The 14,556-nt window shown below is 31.5% G+C and overlaps 2 protein-coding genes across 5 annotated transcripts; both read right to left on the bottom strand.

The window, feature by feature from the left end:
• Positions 5-897, bottom strand: LOC109345756. 3 transcript variants are annotated; one of them, XM_019584942.1, is made up of 4 exons: positions 660-888; positions 438-559; positions 199-354; positions 5-166 (listed from the first exon to the last, which is right to left on the bottom strand). In XM_019584942.1, exons 1-3 carry the CDS (start codon positions 810-812, stop codon positions 216-218), a joined length of 414 nt encoding a protein of 137 aa, XP_019440487.1. In that variant the 5' UTR covers positions 813-888; the 3' UTR covers positions 5-166; positions 199-215. The 3 variants fall into 3 exon arrangements, with proteins under 3 accessions (XP_019440487.1, XP_019440488.1, XP_019440486.1); XM_019584943.1 differs by having other exon boundaries at positions 5-339; positions 660-897; XM_019584941.1 differs by having other exon boundaries at positions 5-354.
• On the bottom strand, positions 3,123-12,119 carry LOC109345755 (alanine aminotransferase 2-like). Of its 2 annotated transcripts, none has more exons than XM_019584939.1 (15): positions 11,894-12,119; positions 10,247-10,297; positions 9,881-9,931; positions 9,059-9,124; positions 8,907-8,968; positions 8,072-8,150; positions 7,697-7,801; positions 7,476-7,586; positions 6,920-7,057; positions 6,737-6,811; positions 6,201-6,321; positions 5,959-6,113; positions 4,483-4,557; positions 4,104-4,307; positions 3,123-3,498 (listed from the first exon to the last, which is right to left on the bottom strand). In XM_019584939.1, the coding sequence occupies exons 1-15, from the start codon at positions 12,065-12,067 to the stop codon at positions 3,382-3,384; spliced, it is 1,584 nt and encodes a 527-aa protein (XP_019440484.1). In that variant the 5' UTR covers positions 12,068-12,119; the 3' UTR covers positions 3,123-3,381. The 2 variants fall into 2 exon arrangements, with proteins under 2 accessions (XP_019440484.1, XP_019440485.1); XM_019584940.1 differs by having other exon boundaries at positions 6,201-6,312.

Genomic DNA, 14,556 nt, shown 5'->3' with positions numbered 1-14,556 from the left:
CTGGTTGAAAAGGAAAGGCAATTAAGAAAAGCATTGGCATTATGACTCTGTTACAACTTACAAGAATATATGCTTATGGAACAAATCCACTTTTTCACATGTGCTAATTTGATTCACCATTAAAGACAACTTTTTTTGTAGCATCATGGAACATAGTATAGTAACACTTGTTCAAACCTTTGAGTATATGTAACAAAAACATAAGATTAAGGTTATTAATGAAATGAGTTAAAACCATTGCAGTTTAAGTCCTCTTTCAAACAAAACCCTTCAACTGAATCATTGAGTTGTTCTTCCCCTTTAACAATCTGAAGCCAACTTTGTCCAAAAAGAATGTTCCTGATTTTGGCATCACTAAACACATAAAAAAGTACAATTTTTTAGTAAAACAAAAACCTTGGTATTACACAAACATAAGACATGGTTTTATTATCTACCTTGGTTGATATGTTTGCTTTGAAATTCTTTGAAAACATGGTCCTTCATCATACCCTTCACAAGTTATTTCTCCATGCTCATCTTGGTAACAAACTATACCTTGAGATCTATCCTCATAAACCTGTTCAATTTCATATACAATATCAACTTTCTTAGTCTTGTTACAACTTATTTGTATGCATCAAAGAAAGAATAGCATGTAAATGTTACATAATATTTACCTTGTTCTTGATGGATGCTGTGATCTTAAGTATTGGTGATTTTGTGACTGATATAGAACTATGTTTGTACATGAATTTTTTGGTAGGATGTTTGAGAAATGAACCATATTTCAGAACTTGGATTTGAGTTGAAGAAACAGTGTTAATAGCCATGAATCTGATTTTGTCTAAGAAGTTGTGTGAACTATGGCTATATAGTAATAGAATAATGATCTTATAACATGATTATTACTTTCTATATTGCAACTGTTTATAAAAAAATATCTATAATGCAACTCTATTATTTATACTCTATGATAAGATGTGACACTTCATATACACTCATCTACCAACAATAAAGCAGTTGGTCTAGTAATAGAAGGTCTCGTTAGATCTCATGATGACTAAAAAGTCAAGAATTTGATTCGTGTGAGCAATACTTGTTCGGAAAGGAGCACATCTTTTGTCCTATATTGTGTGTCACTCCTTGTATTATGAGTTGTGATTAGTTGAAAAAATATATTTAATTTAAAGTTTTGATTATTAAGTATTTTTATGACCAACCACGGCTCATGGTACATGGAATGACACACTATTGTGGGACAAAAGATGTGGTAGCCATACATCCCGAAAGATTAATTTCCTACTTATTCGTAAAAAAAAAATTCTTATCTCATTGTAAGACAATTTCTTCTTTATTATAATAATGCCTAATACTTCCAATATAGTGTTATTTTAAGATAAAATCATGTGTCTCACACTTTATATCACTATATTTATATATATAATATTGACCCAATTAATTGACTTTAAATTATAATTTATTGATTATCTAATTTTTATATATATGATGTCATCCAATATATAATAAAATAAAAATATTGATACATTTTTAATCTATTTGGGTTAGACACTTCTCAAATATATAAAGTCCAATTCAAAATAAGAATATATTCATCAATATATAATTTTGATACCTTATGTTGAATTCAAAAAATTCCCTTTAATTAACGGTAGGTATTGGTTATGGTTGCTTAGAAGATGTAATAAGTTCAATTATTGGTGGCTACGGATACATATTTGTTGTCCTATAGTTTATGTCACTTCATGTGCTATTAACTTGTGATTAGTCAGAAAAAATATATTTAAGTAAAAATTTAATTATTAAGTATTTTTCTGACCGATTTATAGTATATGGAGTAACACAAACTGCGAGAAATGTGCTCCTGTTTCTTATTATGATGCATTAAAATACAAATAGAATTGAAGTAGGGCCAAACTCACTTATCTCTTACCTTTTTTTGTCCAATTCATGGTTTTGGTTCATCATTTGATAGTGATTCTCTCCTATGTGACCTACACAAAATGTTTCAATATAATAAAAACTGTTTCAGAAGCATAAGATATATTGAACATTTATAAATAATATTATAGTCTATAATTGTTGAACTTTATGAAAATAATATTATATGTGATTCTTAAGTATAGAAAATTTTAAATAGTTCATTAAATATTTAGGAAGATTAACCTTATTCTTTGCAAATTTTAGATCAAATAATTTGTTGAGAACCAACGAGGTGTTGATCTAGTGATGTAAGGTCACACTGGATCCCTATTTCCCATGGTCGAGAGTTTGATTTCTGATAGCGACACCTGTTGGAAGGTGCAACCACGAATCCCAAAATGAATTAGTTCCTTACCCAAAAAATGGAGAAATATTCTTAATTGTACAAAAATAATTGTTAAGAGGAAAGTTGAAATAGTTCCATTATTCCCGGTTTGAACCAACTCCTTAGGAAAACCATTAAACACTAAAATATTAAATGTATGAAGAATTACCAGTAAACACGATCACATATAACATATGTGAAAGAGGTTGTTTCGAGAATTTAAATTTATAATTTATTCCAGAGTCACTCACACCTTCTATGCTAAAAAGGAAACATGGAGATTACACACACAATCATCTCCCATAATATCCAATTCATGGTGTAGAAAATTATCTTTCAATTTGTTATATTTCTTTTATATTTATGTCTAGAAGAACATACAAGGTGTATCTTAGTGTAATGAATGGGTCTTGATCTATTCATAATGTTTAAGATCGTAAATATATTTTATTTAAACCTTATAATCGTAGAAACCTCATGTAGTGAGTCACCCTTTATATCTAAGGTAGTTAAAATCATGTGTTGGGTCGTGATATCTAAAGTCCTAAAACTTGTATTACTATTACAGACTTATTCAATTTTCAAAGGATATAAAGTCATCTCCAATATTATACTACCTCTTGTTTGCGATAGAATATTATAGTGTCGTTCGATTCTAGCCGATTTAATCAATTGATGACTTGTAGAATTAGCATATGAGATGGGCTAAGGTTTTCATATAATAAAGTACAAAATCATAGGTACCCATAAAATCAGTGATCAACTCAATTTGTGATTTTGATTATTTTCCACTTTAATTAATACCTTTTTATCTGCTTCCTAAGGTAAATGGATTCAATTATCAAGAAAATTATTGCTTCTAAAAAAATAGTGATTAATTTCTTAGCACAAACTGATCACGAAATCTTGGTGATCTTTTCTATCTAATGAATGGGGAGTCCATTTTGAAATCGTTCGCCCTGCACCCCCGAGTATATGCTTCAACAGGAATCACACATGAGTAGATTGATACAATAGAAACCTCTGGTAAAATGCCCACCCGTACCGGCGGATAAACTTAGGACAAGGACTCCTTAATCATGAAATTGATCCATGAAATTTTCATGAAACTTGGTCAACCTAGTAATAATTGCTGGAATCTTCTCTTCTTGAGGTAATATTGTGCACCTAAAATGCCATGTCCCAGGTACCTTGCAAAACAAGTAACAATTTAATAAATTAATTAACTATAGATTTCAAATGTAGTTAAATAAGTTGGAATAAAAAATAAGCTGTCACACTCATTTTTAACTTAGTTCATCTATATATATGCATAAAAAAAATTAATTCAGTATTTTACAATTATTTTCAATTTGGTTCTCAATTCTCACCACCTATTATTGTTATAATATTGTTTGAAGTTAAAGCATAAAATAGAGGAAATTATAGCAATATAACATTTTCCTAAAAGCAATTGTTGTGAAAGGGCTATGAAGCTCGGATACTTCAATATCCTTTACGTATCCATATATGATATATGTCTGATCCCGATACTATTCGATACTTTATCAATACGTATTCATGGGCATCAAAATTATTTTAAAAAAAATAAATTACAAATCGGACACTCTCAAGATACTCTTAGAATCTTTTTCGATACTTCTCTAGACAAAACTACCATGCAGAAACATTTTACGATCGAAAAAAGCATAACACACAATCAGTTAATAGAAAAACGTATCATTCAATCTACCAAGCGGAATTGTAGAGCGCGAAAAGACGAATCACATATAAGAACTTAACAACATAAACAAACCTGTCCAAAACCAGAACCAGGAACAAAAACTATTCCTGTGGCCTGAAGTAGTTGTTTACAATAGAATGCATCAGGAACTGAATTTTCAGCTTTTGCTGATTCTATTGCTTTGTTTGGAAGCTGAATTCTAGGAAATAGATACATTGCTCCTTCTGCTTTGTTGCATGTTACACCCTCTAGTTTGTTAAATGCTTCTTCAAGTGTCTGTGTCAAGAGGATAAAAAACACTACCCTTAACATGCAGATCACAATCACGAAGCGACACTTGTTGGGAGGGGCAGTCACGTACCCCGAAAGGGATGAGTTCCTTACCCAAAAGGTGAGGGGTGCCCGTAGTACCAAAAAATGTAATGTGTCAAAATATTTTCAAATAACTGACCTTTGCTCTTCTAGCCATAGATGTCAATATTTCATCTTTCTCAGCAAAGTAAGACTCATAAGAATCATCTCCTACCTGTTATTGAATTCACATAATGTAAAATGCATTTATGAAAAGCTTGAGATGCTGAATTTGTACCAATCCCATGAACAAATACATACTTATGTTCTAGATAAATTTAAAGGTATCACTAGTCTTGTATTATAATCTCCATATAAATAAAATTGCAGCCTAATGCACGAGACTCTCACTTAGTGGAGTTTGAGCCTCATCCAGCAAACAGAAAGGTTGTTCCAGGATTTGAACTTGTGACCTCATGGAACTATCACTAGTATCATGCTTTTTGAGTTCATATAAATCAACCTTCTGACTTTTTTTGGTACTACCAAGGGTATCCCCTCAGCTTATGGGTAAGGAACTAATCTTTGTCAGGGTCGTGGTTGCCCCTCCCAATAAGTGTCGCTCCATGGAATCAAACGGGGGGACATCTGCTGTCCCATAAAAGTGTACCACTTAGTGTACCACTTAATGTGTCACTGCTTGTGATTGGTCATAAAAATAATTAATTATTAAAATTTTAATTTAAATATATTTTTTCAACCAATCACAAGTAGTGGCACATGGAGCGACACACTTTGTGGGACAACAGATGTGCTCCCGAATCGAACCCTTGACCTTTTGGTCTTTCTAATAATCTAGCAAGGTCTTACACCACTAGACCAACGCCCTGTTAGTACATGCTGATTTATTTGATAATGTTGTAGGTGGTTCTCAAGTTAAAGTTTACTTTTGTACAAGTTAAATATGTATCATAACTAAAGTATGCTCCAACTACATAAGGCATGCACATGATATTTTAGAGTAAAGTCCTTATTATTGTCATTCACCAAAACAATGTTATTGTTATAGAAAGAAACTGCTTCCATCATTAGTTTAATAAATCTTCTTATTCATCACTTAAACCCTACCCATAAATTTCAGGATGTAATATCCTAAAGTACATAAAAGCCAAAATCATAGCAAGAGTTACATTTAAAATTAATAATAGTTTGCATTTAAAATCAATAATAGTTTGCACCAATAAATAGAAGATTCATCATTTTTTATCAGGTTACATTTGATGTGAAGAAAAGAATTCCATGGAATATGAATAGGAAAGAAAATGACATAATTACCATAAATAAAAGTCTCCCTCTCTGCATTTTTAAATAATGTTAAGGAATAATGTTTCAACAGCAATGACACTCCAAAATATTTTGGGCTAGCTGTCGTGACTCGATTTTCGGTACTATGACCAAGCCTTAATCTCACTAGATGGTATCGGTTATATGGGTCGAACAGCTATAATGCATGTCATACCATATCACAATTATCATTGTGCATCTCATCTCATTTACTAAGTAATTGGTTGAATTTATGTGGGTAGTATCCAATACTGGAAAAAAATAATAGAGAGTTATGATGTAAAGAATTAACCTCAGGTGGACTCATCACCAAACTTGCGAGAATCTGACCGGAGACATTAGAACAAAGATTAACAGACGCCATCTTGTAAATCTGCTCTCTCACTTCTGAACTAAATCCGGTGACCTCGAAATAACCTCCTCTTTTCCCACACTCTCCATAATAGCCTGAAAACAATGTGTGAATAATGTATCGGCATACAAAATTCTATCTTCTCTCGCTTTAATAGGAAATGAATTGTTATAAAAATTTACCTTTAGAGACTGATTGGAAAGATACTACAGAAATATCATTCTCTCCGTAACCCATCGACCGAGATACCTTTTTAAAAGAATGGAATTTTTTCTCAGGAACGTATATATTTTCCTGATATACCTGTAAAATGAATCCATTCATCAATAATAGTATTATACACTATAAACTTCAACAAACAATGTAGGAACTATGAGTGCGACACAAAACACGGATACGAAATATGGGTAATAAAATGTTTTTGTTTATGTTATCGTGACATTTTCATTTATAATGGTATAAAATTTCAAAAAGTGAATAAAAAAGTTGTAGATTACAATTAAGAGTGTCCAAAAGTGTGTGATAGGAATACATGTCTAACACAAAAATGACTACTATTTTGAAGTGGTTGTGCTTCACAACCACTTCAAACATGAAGCATGTACACACAAGAAACTTTTGTATTCAATTCGATTATGTTAATTCCTAGTTTCAAAAGCTACAACTTATTTAAAATCGGTTACATAGAATGTCTCAGATTTTTAACAAGTCCAGTTACCTCATCTGCCAAAAGAACCAGACCTTCTTCTTTGCAAAATTTTACTATCTCTTGCTGGTTTTCCTTGGGAAGAACCTGAAGGTATTACATAAAACCTATGTTATACATTTAACCAACAACCTTAAGGCTTCAAAATCTAAGCAACATCTTATTTTAAGGCAACAATATGGTTTAATGATTCACCTGCCCTGTAGGGTTGCCTGGATTTATGACAACTAATGCCCGAAGATTGATACCCTTGGACTTCGCATCCTCCAACTGCTTCTTGAGCTCGGGTATTTCCAACCCCCAACCAGTTTCTTCATTAAGGTAATAAGGTACCTTCACAAACAATGTCAACATACTAATGACATATCCCAACCAATATAAAGGGTAACATAAGAAGACAGTTACACATTCCGATTATCGAAGTCCAAGTGATAACTAGTCAACCATGTACGTGAATATGTAAATATATATGGAAGTTTGTTGATAACTACCAATTCTTCACATTGGAGAACATTAAAAACGGTTGCTCTAAGCACGAGGCTCCCACCTAATGGGGTCTGGGAAGGGTAGATGTCTACAACCTTACCCTCATAAACGAAGAGGTTGTTTTCAGGAATTTCGCTCATGACCTCCAGGTCATAAGACAAACAACCTTACCGTTATGTCAAGGCTCACCCTCTTTTCACATTGGAGTACATGCAAATAGTAAACCGAAATTACACATTAAGCACTTTAACAGATAAAATTGTACCAGTTTTCCACCATGGAGAGTGATCGAGGCTGAGTACAAAGGGTACTGAGGGATGGGACAAAGAATACCATCATTTTCTGATCTTATCAATAGTTGCATCATCATATGGACCTGCCACACACAAAAGACAGTTTTTAAACTGATTCACATTTTAGTAAAATAAAATTTATACCTTCATCATTTTAAACTATATGCATGCAAAGTTGAACTTTGAATGTTACCCCTGGGCTTGCACCATCTGTCAAGAATATATCGTTCGGATCAGCAGGAAAACCATCACGAGCTTCAATTCCGGAAGCTATTGTATCACGCAGACCCTTAATACCCTGATAAGGAAATAACAATTTTATGGTCCATCCAATGTATAATGCCGAAAAAACAAGAAAGAAGATGATCAATTGTTAATAAATCTCGTGTGCTTCCAGGTTCCCATTATGCACAACCAATCAAATACTAGTCGGTCGTTAAAGTAACAATTTAGAAAGACAACAAAATCTTGTCAACGACTATTATTACGAGGTTGTCTTAATTTTGATTGGTCGAGTTGAATAGATATAGGCATGTGCCCGTGCAAGATTCACTATAGCAATCACTACCTGACTATGACTATAAGCACCAGTTGCTCTCCCAGGAATCTGATCCAGAATCCGCCAAGCTCGTTCTATTGAATCAGAACTGAAATAAAAGGACAACCAAAGAGGGAAGAAAATAACTACAAAGATCAGAAAGAGGAAGAAAAAAATCCTCAAAATAGATAAAACAATTCACAAATGAAAGTGCCGTTTTTTTCACAGATAAAAAAGTCATTGAAACATTCAAATAAATTTTACATCCATTCATTATGCCCCTCCCACCCTAAATTCCATGCTCATAGCATTTGAGGAAAGTTGAATATACATTTTATTCACACTGCAATGAATGCTCCTAGAGCTTAATCATTTATTGAAGTTCTAGTAAACTGGTCACATTTGGACAAGAGTATAAGCAAATTTGTAAGCTATATCTAAAAACTAAATGCATGCAAGTGAAACGAAATACGGCACAAATTAAGTGAAATGTATGAACTTATGGCATTGGCTTTAAGAGAGTTTGCAACTGTTGGGGGAGTAAGTCTCTCATCACCTACCTTATTCTTCCAAGTGTGGTTTAAATACCTGTGGGCTACTTTTCTCATTGCCAATAAGTTTTGGGATGGAACCTTGCCATGATATCAAAGTCGAAGCCCAACATCTCTCCAGTTGTCATGGGCCAAAAGATGACCTTGCCTAGTCCAACAAGCTTCTATGGAGGGGCATGCTGGGAGCTAAGTCCCATATTGCCTAGCTCATCCTCCCGGATGTGTATATAAATACATGTTGGACTACTCTTCTCAACGATGATTAGCTATCTAGAATTTTAGATGCCACAAACTCTGATTTTATGCTTAGATACCTGAAAAGACCATGTGAGTCACTTTTGTCCAAAAGAGTTGGATGATCACATAATGCAAGAACCTAAAAAATATGAAACAATCATAATAAGCGTTGCTTAATTTGAATCAAAGTTGTTGCACTCAACCGCCAAAAGAATTATAGGAAACCAACCTCTCGGAAAAAAGTAATCGGGTACTGACCAAGAGACTGAGGATTTCCGATGTTGCAGTAAAGTATCTATTTTCAGATAAAAACAAGTCAGGGGAAAGTGTCTTACATAAGATGTACATATTCACAAACTTAAAGGTGTTGGCAGAATCTACTAATAGACTTTATCCTTGATTCAGGGGAAAGGATTAATATAAAGAAAAATCGGGAAAAAAGTGCTTATATATCTGTCTTTTTAATCCCCTAAAGTTACTTCTAATTCATCATGCACAATTGAATAATTTCATTATTCGTTCGAAAAAAATCTGAAATTTCCAAAGGAAGGGTCTCTGTTTACTATTACTAACCATATGATTGAAGAACAGAAAACATTGACAAATGGAAGGAGAAATAACTCAAAAAGCAAAAAAAAATGTATCAAATCTAAGAGACGTAAACTAGCAGCAAGGTCAAGCTAGGTCGAAACTTGATATGGTATTAGTTAATTCACCCAACTACACCATTTAGTTTGAGCCATGCATCACTTATTATTTTACTGCATTTGATCCTTAGAAGTTAGAACTATTAAATACTATGTGTAAAAACAATTACTTAATCTAACAAAGTCACTAATTTCATCATCCTAATAAGGTTGAATCTCAAATGGTATTAGCTAATTCACTCAACTACACCATTTAGTTTGCGGCCATGCATCAATCATTATTTCACTGGTTTTTATCCAAAGAATTATTAAGGCTAGAAGTAATTAGTTAATCTTCGGAATTTATCGTAAGATTCACAACTAAAAAAGTACTACTCTAGAAGATATCAAGTAAAGAAAAGTACCTCATCAAATGGATGAGATCCTGGATTGGCTTGTAAATCTTGTTGCAATTTCTGCAGCAATAAGGCATTGTTATTTCAATGTATAGACAACTTAGTAATAAGCAATAACCACCGAAACATAAATTCTAAACACATCTTTATCAAAGTTGAAGCAACAAAAATTCTACGGGCATTCAAGCTATATTGCAGGATAAGCAATACTATTAGTGTTAGTTCTAAGAGAACATTGTGACAGTGGGTTAAGTCTTCAACAGTTATTTTACCCGAGTATATAAAGCTTCCATCTCGGAATATACAAAAGCGAGAATAGCTTTCCAATAAATTACTTAATTCTACGGCGTAAAGCTAAATCACAAATCACAGTACCTGAGCAAGGGTTACAATCTCTCCTCGAACAGCATACTCACAATTGAGAACCTGAAAAAAGAGACAAAATGTCATTTTTCAAGTAATACAGTTGAAGATTAGTAATTCGTGACACCTTATAAACAACATGGCATTTAAAAGAAGAAAGGTGGAACATTTCCAACAGATAAACCCGTAAACAATTAGCTGATATTCCATCCTACACTCATATTTTACAAAAATGTAAAAGGGCGGCTCAGCACACAAGTTTGTTTCGACTGTGATATGGTTTCGTCTCAATGTTTATACTAATTAATGAGTGTTAAATTAGGATATCTCTTTTAGTATCTCTCTTCTACACATAAAAAATTGTTTCCTGAACATTGAAGCTAACAACACCTATAGGGACATGAGATACATGTCATGGTTTTTTGTGAGATTGAAATGATGTGAAGAGGGGGTAATACTAAATAAACGTATGAAGCAGTGATTCAAATTGCAGACCACATCATGTGATGCGGATACAATATTGCAGTTCCAGTGACCGTCACAACTGCATCAAATTGCAATTGCGGTGTGATACCAAATCACAATAATGTGGTCGTATCAGACCACAACGCAACCGCATTTAGGCTGCAACACAACCACATAGTGCAGCAACAGACTGCATCGACTTCAAAAATATCTTTTAAATCACAAAATAGTTCATAACGCAAGAGCCGTAATCCGCATTACAATGGCCGCAATGACTACAATCACAGTAACCGAAACCGCGACCGCAATTTAAAACACTCGGAGTATAAAAGTGCAATATGGACATTCAATTTTGATATAAAAATAGTGGAACTAAAAAACAAAAATTCAATCCACTTAAACAGCCTAAACTAACCAATTATTTGTTATTAAACAAACTCTATTTGGAACTAAATAACACACTCCTCTTTTGCCATAAATTCATTAATTGATTCCACTCCAGTTTTGTGAACAACAAAGAAGCTAAATGAACTATTTCTCTATCATCAATCAACACAGATATATAAGTAAACACCCAAAAAAAGTGCTGAAAAATATCAAATTCAGCCCCATACAACAGATACATAGCAATCAGCAATTGATTTGAACCAAAAACAACAATTTCACTTACAAACACCTATGAAACATTCATACTTGGGATTGGTTTTTTCTTTTATATATTTTTTAAAAGGAAGGTCCAATGCCCGAGGATAAAGTAGATATCCGCAAATACCCATAAGCGGAAAAACTGTTTTCAGAATTTGAATTGAAGGTCCAATGCCCGAGGATAAAATAGATATCCGCAAATACACATAAGCGGATAAACTGTTTCCAGAATTTGAATTGAAGGTCCAATGCCCGAGGATAAAGTAGATATCCGCAAATACCCATAAGCAGGTGTTTCCAGAATTTGAATTAGTATAACAATCTTCTCATTTTATATAAAAAAATTCTTATACAACATATAAATATATATATATATATAGTGATTATAAAATTAAAAAGTTGAGGGCAAAAGTGGTGAGAAAAGAAAGCATAGAAAAAGCACATGCACATAGAAACAATGAATGATAAAACAAAAAGATTGTAAATTTATGAGAAAACAAAAAAGGGTAAGGTATAATGAAAGAGTTGTAATAGAAAAAGAAAAGAAACCTTGGGATTAATGTTGTGGGTAGTGACAAGGAAGTTAGAATGAGAAAGAGGTGAAGCTAATGAATGAGAATGAAGAAGAGAAGATAAGAATAAAGGGTGAGAAAGAGAAGAAGAAGAAGAAGAATAAGAAATGGGAAAATGTGTGAGGAATTTGCGTGAAACAAATTTCCACATGGTGGGTATGAAGAAGTTTAGAATGAGAAGAAAGAGAAAATAGATGTTATGTTATGTTATGATGTGATGGGTTCAAAAAGGTGACATTTTTTAGGAACAAAGTTTATGTTCTCTCTATTTTCGAAGTGATGTAGGATTATGAGAATGAGTAAGGTTAAGAATTCGATTTTTGAGAAAGTTATGAATGATTTGATGTGTTCAAAATTGCGAGGAACCAACTTCATAGGATTCGGAAACACCATCTCTCTATGTCTTGTGTCTTCTAAATCCATCTATTTCGAAGTGACATAGGATTATGAGGATGAGAAAGGTTAAGAGTTCGATTTTGGGTCGTGATATTTGTTGAAAGTGGCAGCTACGCATTCCGGAATAGAACGGATTAGTTTATTACTCAAAATGTGAGAATACTTTTTGTAGTACCAAAAAACATTTATTTTATACGTGTTATTATTGTAAAGATTTCATACATAGCTAATATATTATTCATCATTTATTTGTATTATTATTTTTTTAAATATTGTGTAAAATTTATTCATTGTAGGTGCTTACATTTTCTTTTTGTTGTTTTCATGAAATATGATTTCTAACTTATTACATAGATAACTTTTTATTCTATGAAAGTTATGTGAATTTTGATTTTGAATTTTTTTTTTATTAGTCTTCATCCTTGAACTTTTTTATTTTGCTGTTTATTGTTTGGTTATTTCTCTTAAAAGCTAATGTAATTAAGGACTTGACAAATTTAATATAAAAATGAGAGGTAGCATTACAAATTATTAAAATGATTAAATAGACTTTTAATTTTGAAATTTTAACCATTTTGGTTTTAGTCTTAATTTTCTTTCGTTAAATTTTCACATTTTTTTATTTGAGTCTTCTATAGATAAAGTAATATAATTTCAATCCTTAAATTAAGCAAAGTATAGATATTTGAAATGCTTAAATTAATATTTGATTTGAATTTGAGGAATAAAAAATGGCAATAGAAATTTCTCACCACCTACACATATGGTTTGATAAAATTCAAGGATCCCCTAAACCATAAATCATGTGGAAAATTAATGAAAATTATACTTTTTTAGTTTGAAATTCATTATACCAGATTCCAAAATTCACCAAACTATGCATATAAAATACCTATATGGGGTTTTGAGGTCACAATTATATACTAATATGCATAATATGTATGTGCACTAATATATGCAAAGTTTAATGAGAAAATTAATTTGACAATTATAATGTATATGTGGTTTTATGCAAATGATAAATGATATATGGTTATAGGGATTTCTTGAATTTTAGCATTTTATAATATTTATCATATTTTAGGATTGAAAACTTGTCACTAGTGTTTTGGTTGATATTTTGCTACATAAACAATTAATTTGAAGAAGCCATTTCCCAAAAATGCTAGACTTCTATAAACCCTAAGTTGATGTATTTATTCAATTTTCTTGCATTATTATACAAATCAAATATTATATTAAATTTAACTATGATATATATATTTGGCTTAATTTAAGGATCCAAATTGATCAAGTTTATTTATAAGAGACTTAAATAAAAAATTGAAAATTCAAGTATCATATTTTTCAAAAAAAAATTAAGGATTAAAACCAAAACTCACTAAATTTGTAAACTTGTCATTCTTATATAAAAAATTTCCATTCACTTTTAGGTACTAAAAACTTATTTAAACCTAATTTCATTAACCAAAAACAAAGTCCAATATAATTATGATACACATAGTCATATATTAGTTGATGTCCATTGTTTGATAAAACTATATTAACATTATGATTGAATTATCAAATGTCCTACAATTATTGGTTAGGGATTATAAAACAAGAAATTTAATATTGAAAATAAATAATTCGTTTCTTAAGAGATATTTTTTTAAGATAATATTTCTTTTTATTTTACTTGAATATTAACTTTGAGTTACTACTTAATATCTTTTGGTTCATACTAACTTTTTTATATGCTATAGAGCCAATCTTTTTATTTTTTTTAGGTAAGAAATTAATTTCTTTTAGGATTCGTAGTTGTTCTTACCAACAAGTGACGTTCACTATAATAAAATCATTAATTTTTTTTATCTTTTCAGAGATATAACGAAACCTTATAACATTGACCGATGTTTTATCAAATTGATAGCGGGAAGTTGTAAGCATGCAACTTAAACTTATAGTTACATGGCTAATTTTAATGAGAATAAGATCTCATTTACAAAACCAATATGAAATTGTTGGAGGACTTAAAAGTTCTTCTGGTTGACTAAAAATTATACTATCCATTGAAAAATAAGTTGAAAACGTTTGTGTTAATAAATGCAATATAAAAGTGTTAAATATACTTCTAATAATATGATATATTTTAATTTATTCCATAGTTATACCTTTTATTTCACTTTTTGGGAGGATATTCTACCTTTTATTAAAACTTCTTATTTTGAAATTTTAATCATTATTATGGATTAACCAAACTTG

Source organism: Lupinus angustifolius, chromosome LG04, assembly GCF_001865875.1.
Source record: "Lupinus angustifolius cultivar Tanjil chromosome LG04, LupAngTanjil_v1.0, whole genome shotgun sequence".
Classification (NCBI taxonomy): domain Eukaryota; kingdom Viridiplantae; phylum Streptophyta; class Magnoliopsida; order Fabales; family Fabaceae; genus Lupinus; species Lupinus angustifolius.
The sequence above is the reverse complement of the archived record's forward strand: the minus strand, read 5'-3'. Positions and strand labels throughout refer to the sequence as shown.

Coding starts and splice junctions, on each gene's coding strand:
- LOC109345756 (XM_019584941.1), bottom strand. CDS start 812: ATGGCTATTAACACTGTTTCTTCAACTCAAATCCAAGTTCTGAAATAT. Junction 560..659: donor CAGCATCCATCAAGAACAAG/GTAAATATTATG, acceptor GAAATTGAACAG/GTTTATGAGGATAGATCTCA. Junction 355..437: donor AAGCAAACATATCAACCAAG/GTAGATAATAAA, acceptor TTATGTGTTTAG/TGATGCCAAAATCAGGAACA.
- LOC109345755 (XM_019584939.1), bottom strand. CDS start 12,067: ATGTGGAAATTTGTTTCACGCAAATTCCTCACACATTTTCCCATTTCT. Junction 8,969..9,058: donor CGATTACTTTTTTCCGAGAG/GTTGGTTTCCTA, acceptor CATATTTTTTAG/GTTCTTGCATTATGTGATCA. Junction 6,114..6,200: donor TTTCCAATCAGTCTCTAAAG/GTAAATTTTTAT, acceptor CATTGTTTTCAG/GCTATTATGGAGAGTGTGGG.